This window comes from Artemia sp. Qi Xiang Cuo, chromosome 9, assembly GCF_049724085.1.
Source record: "Artemia sp. Qi Xiang Cuo chromosome 9, ASM4972408v1, whole genome shotgun sequence".
Classification (NCBI taxonomy): domain Eukaryota; kingdom Metazoa; phylum Arthropoda; class Branchiopoda; order Anostraca; family Artemiidae; genus Artemia; species Artemia sp. Qi Xiang Cuo.
The window spans coordinates 51,828,544-51,834,543 of record NC_142802.1 but is presented as its reverse complement, the minus strand read 5'-3'; the positions used below and the strand labels follow the sequence as shown (position 1 = coordinate 51,834,543).

At 33.1% G+C, this 6,000-nt stretch overlaps 1 protein-coding gene across 1 annotated transcript in view; it reads left to right on the top strand.

Annotated features, from left to right (window-relative positions):
• The first annotated feature begins 2,750 nt into the window (after positions 1–2,750).
• HisRS (histidine--tRNA ligase) overlaps positions 2,751–6,000 on the top strand; it is a 61,441-nt gene continuing 58,191 nt past the window's right edge. The window contains exon 1 of the mRNA XM_089094680.1: positions 2,751–2,874. Within this exon, the coding sequence (XP_088950806.1) occupies positions 2,809–2,874 (66 nt within the window). The 5' untranslated portion in view covers positions 2,751–2,808. The remainder of the gene's footprint in view (positions 2,875–6,000) is intronic.

Sequence of the window (6,000 nt, the reverse complement as noted above, 5' to 3'; positions counted from 1 at the left end):
CAACCTTCTTAAGACCATAGGCGGGCGTGCCTTGTTTGCCTCTCATTACAGGCAATCTAACAGTCTTGTGTCATTTTTAAATTCTTGGTCAGCATGCCTGAGACTCTAGGCAGGCATGCCTTTCTAAAAACTAACAAATAAGTATGTGTCCAATAAGAGAGTCATGCATTACTCCTGCCATTTACCCGTGCCCCAGCCGTTTAAGTATTTGCCTCTCAATTACTTGGACTATCTGTCTTGGCTTTTTTCTGTCTACAATTAGCCATGTCTTGATGCAATGCAACCTATGCAACAACCTACTGCAAAATACTTGATAACTTCAATTCACTTGATAACTTGAATAAATCTTAAAACGAGTGAAACTTAAATTGAAAATGCAAATCAAGCTTGAAACAAACAAAAATCACTACAAACAAGAGTTTGGGTATCTCCTCCTTCTCTCACTGTAAAAGCCTAAAACCTATTACGTCATTGGCGCTTTACTGAAAACGAATTGTATTACAAATATCCTCTTTTGTACGTAATGTTGAAAATAAATATTAAAATTACAGTAAAATTTTGAACTGATGAGCTTCGATACCCAAACTCTTGTTTGTAGGTATTTTTGTTCGTTTCAAGGTTGATTTGCATATTCAATTTAAGTTTCACTCGTTCTAAGATTCATTATATTCATTTACATTAGTATCTACTGTATGTTTGTTTGCTTTGATTGTTTATTTAATTCCTGTTCGTTTTGGGTTTCATTTCTACTTCAATAGCAAAATATTTGTTTTGTTTTTTTGTTTTGAGCTTGATTTGCATATTCAATTTATGCATTACTTGCTTTAAGATTTATTTATTCATTTATATTATTAATCGTATGTTTTTTTGGTATGGTTGTTTATTTAGTTTATCTTCGTTTTGGGTTTCATTTACTCTTCAATAGAACTTTCTCGTCATTTTGAGTTTGAATTTTAACAGGTATTTGTATCTGCTGATTGTAAGTTTAAAATGGCCTTTACTTTTCTTTGAAAAACTTTTTTTGCGGAAAGTTTATTTTAATTAATTTTTGTTCGTTTTTGGATGCAAAAAGTCTCTAGTTTTAAAAATTCCTTATTTCAAAATTTAACTTTTTTTTTCAAAATCAAATGCTCATCAAAGTATCAAAACTAGTGTCAAAGTAACCATATCAAAGTAAAAAAATGAGTTTGTGTCAACCTTGGAGTTTTTATTATCTGATGATTGAACTATTTTTAACAAGATGGCTATCTCAAAATTTTTATCGGATGGGTTTGGGGAAAAAAGGGCGTGGTGGCGGAGGGGGGGGGGCTAATTACCCTTCGATCTCTTTTGACTCTTGGAAAGTGAACTAGAACTTCCCATTTTCAATCAAATCAGCCCTCTCTGAAGTTTATACGAGCCTCCCTTTTATAACAGCCATATATGCCCCCAGGGCATAACTTACAACGCCTTTCCCCGGGTCCGGGGGGTTTGTGTTGACCCCGGAGTTTTAACATCTGATGTAACCATTTTTTAACAAAATGGTTACCTCAAAATTTTATCGGATTCATTTGGAAGAAAAAGGGCGTGGGGGGGGATAGTTGCATCTTGATCTCTTTTGACTCTTAAAAACTGAACTAGAACTTCTTGTCCCAGTTCAGGTCTCAAAACTAAATCTAATTTAAATGCTATAGCGCAATTGCAATAAACAGATGTCTGTTGTTTTTATTCCTCTTTTTTCAAATGAGCTGAGCCCTAATTTCTTTTGTGTTCTTCTGCACACAGAAACAAATGCTGCTTCAATACTGTGACCCACACTGGGTCAAATGGCATGACACTGTGATTACTCGGTTCTATTGAGTACAACAACAGCTTTCACAAAAACGGAGGAAAATGAACGTTACCGTTTATTGAAAAGCAAGAGATTAAAAAGTTTGAAAAAAGACTCGTGATCCTTTAAATTGTTCAGTGCTACTGCCTGGGTCACGTTTTCCTTTAACTTACAAGTGGTACTATGTAGTTTGTGGCCTTGGAGTTTTAAAGAGTTTTACCAGACTTGTCTGTTTATTTTGATTTGAACGATATCGGGGTGTTTTGACAAGTTTGAAACACCACGGCGCACCACCATTTCGTCTTAAATTCAGTTATTTGCTGCCAAAAATAAAAGCGGTGCGGTGTCGGGGTCAACTTCTGGCAAAGGCTATAAAATCCCACATTTTTGTATATAGGAGCTTGAAGCCTCTACATTATGATTTTGATATGCTGAATCTGATAGTTTGACTTTCATTCAGACTGCTTATTTTAGGGGATTTTCTTCGTCCTTTAAGATCGCTTAACTTTTTAAGGTTGTTTGCAGGCCTGTAGGTCTTATCAAACTTAATGAGCTTTATATATTTGGAATCAACATAAAAAGCAAATTTTTTGTTGTATCTATTGTTATCAAAATTCTCTTTTTAGATTTTTGGTTACTATTGAGCCAAGTCGCTCCTTACTTAATGTTTGTTACCACACACTGTTCGATATTTAAATAGGGAATTCAAAGGAATAGGCTAAATTAAGCTCAATAAAAAATGTCTAAAAAGCCGTTGAGCAATTATGACGCATAGATCTACACCAAAACGAGTAAGACTTGGTGGATCGCGCAAAAAAAATTTTTGTGTGTGAAAAACGTAGCAGAGTGAATCAAGAGTAAGTAAGTAAGGTAAAAATCGAGTTGGATTAAGGGTAGAACATTATCTGGCTTATTTTTTAAAGGCTCTGGTTTACTTTTGGGTTTGTAATTGGCAGCATTTGCAACATTTAAAGAAGAAGCAGCATAGAGTCAAGCTGATGATAAACCAGCTCAAACATCAATTAAGTGTAGTAAAAAGTAGTACTTCTATGTTAGTAAAAAAGGTAAGAATTCTTAACTATGTCCACTTAAAGTCTATTGTTTTGTACACCCAGTAAAATTCTAGTTTAGCTACTTTGCACTATCTTGGAAAGGGGTTAGGTTAGGAAAATGGAACTTTCAGGGTTGAATCTATATAGCCTACTAAAGTATATTGAGGGGGAGTCCTTAACCCATCCCTCTATATAGATTATTGCACATTGCTGCTGATTTTTTGCTCACATTTCATCCTATATTAGGCTACTCTTATAAGCATAAATCTGCACTTACCTCAAAAATATCAGCTTTTAACCTTGCTTGTAGTAGGCTACACTTAAACTCATTAATTATCCTGTAAGCTAATAATGTTAGTATTTTTCACTACTGTATGATGTACAGTCAGGTATACTAAAACCAAGGCCATACCCAGGATGATTTTTTTTTTTTTTGATGGGGGGGGGGGGTACACAAAGAAACACCAGAAAACACATACAGATTTGTTTATATCCATTTTTGTTATGTTTTTACAAGTCAGACAAACATTTTTAGGGGGGGTCAAACCACCCTAACATGTCTACATGCCTTGTAAATTAAAATTTATAAGGTGACAAAAATCAGAACTTGGATCCATCTTTGAGCATCACAAACCAATTGAGTCAAGACTAGTTTCAAATTCCTTCTCTGTTTAGGAGTCCACCTGATAAAGAAACTAATGAATCTTGTTTTGAAGCTGATTAGAGAGGCAAAATATAAGATAGCCTAGATTGGGAAACATGGTTTTGGGTCCCATATCTCATCAACCTGTTGAGGGAGTGAGAGGCAAGGGACTTCCTATTTTTTATTTAAATGGAGGAAATGTGGGGCCCAAAAATATGTTTTTTGAAACTCATGGTTGTAGAGTATTGCATAGCTGCTCACTAGTAGGCTGTTAACCAATTTGAATGAAAATTCAGATGCTTAGGATTTGGCTTCTGACCTACAATCATTTAGAAGAATACATATCTGCATTAATCTTGGAAGAAGCATGCAGTATGAGTGCTGAGGTGGCTTAGGTTTCTCTCTTTTTGTGGTTATTTTGGAAAATCATACTATTTCAAAAAGTAAATACACTGAATGATTCTTTTTTTTCAAAGCATTGTTTTGCAGAAGTTAAACTTTGATTTAAAAATTGGGTTTAATGGGGCTGTAGCCCTTCTCATATTTGAAGTATCCTGGGTGTAATATTAAAAACATACAAAAATTATAAAAAATAAGTTTTTTTTGCAAATGAAAGTGAAAAGTGATATGAAAGCTCAAAAGTAAAGGAAACTATTCCAAATATTAGTAAGTCTTCCTCCTCTGCAACATCTCATTTGTTAAACTAAAGTTTGATCCCAATTTTTTATTAAATGTATTTTGTCCCAATGTTTTAAAAACAGATGCTCAAACACAAAGTCAATTGGAATGAGATAAAAAGTATTTTTACAGTGCTTCAAAAATGGATGAGCTTTTTGTTTTAGATTTGCTTAAAACAATAAAATTTCAGTTCAAATGTTTTTAAGTAAAAAAATTGTAATTTTTATAATTTATATTTCTAATTGCAAAACTACATTTTCTATACTTGTAAATACTTTTAGTTAAGCATTATAAAACTAGCAGGGTATTCAGGAGGGTAGAACCTTTCATTTGCATGTAAAACCCCTCATATACAGAATAATTTCTGTGCATTTATTTTCAATTGCAAACTCTTTTTTTTCTTTTTAATGTTATGTAGATCTTACTTTATTTATTTATTTATTAGCACCAAAATATGGTAAGCTTTAACAAGCTTGTTGCACTAAACAATTACAAAAAAGTCTATGACAATGTTCATGACAACATAAACATACAGTAACTGAAACATACACTCTGAAAACATAATAACTGAAACATACAGTAGACTAACTGAAACATATCTGATAATAATTGAAACATACCAAAAAATAAGCCTACAAAATAACTGAAAACATACAGGTCACAAATCAGCTGATACAAAAGCAAAAATATTCTCAAAACAGATTGTGATAAGACCTAGTATAGAAATCTGTAGAGGCTAAACTACTTTTGAAAGACTGGAATATGGTACTTGCAACTATTTCCAATGGAAGTGAGTTCCAAGTCTTCCACACTCAGCTAGACAAAGAGTTTTGGCCTAATCTTTTCTGTGAACATGGTAGGTAAATTTTGTGTTTGTTGTTGATGGGTACTACTGTATTCTTTAAAAGTAAGTTAGAGTGGTATTATCAATGTTCCTAACAATGCAGAATGTATTTATTAGGTTGGCTCTATCACTTTGGAATAGAAGACTAGGCAACTGTTGTCTCTGCATTCTCTGGTAAGGTAGATGTCTCTGTTAAGGTATGAGTTTGGTGGCCCTACGTTGCACTCTCTCAACCCTCTCTCTATCTCTCTTATTAAGAGGATACCATACTGATGAGCAATACTCAAGTAATGGATGTACAGTGAATACATAAAGTGAAATCAATGAAAAAAGATTAAACTTAGAAAATATATGCTTTAGATGTAGTAATTGGTAATTTGCCTTATGGTTGATATCTGATACATGTTTATCAAATTTGACACTTGAATTGGCTATCTGATTCTGATTTTATTGGTTTTACTGGGGTATAAAAGTTAAAGCAAAAAAAAAAAATTCATTTTTAACACTGATCATTTTGAATAAATGTGATGAGTATAGTAAAATTCTATTTTATTTTTTTGCTATTAAATAGTATTTTTAAAAGTGCTTTAACTTCAAACAGAGAGTAAACATTATTCTTCTAAGCTTAGTTATTTGGAAATGCATCACTATGATGGTCACTTGAGAGTTAAATGGTCATCTAATAGCCACATAAGAACCCACTATTGGCAGGGATTCATACTAAACTACCATTGATCATTGATCACTTAAATGTATTTATCTGGTATGCCATACGAGCATACAACCTTTGCTAAAGTTTCTCTGTCAGGTGAATCAAACAATTGCTCATAATGTATTAAATTGGGAACTAAAGGGATTTGGTGACTTAGACACTTCTTAATTATTAATCTAAGAATGAAAATTTGATTGATGTATCCTCTCCTCTTCCTAAAACCACACTGTTCTACCTTTAAAATTTTATTTACAGCTGTGG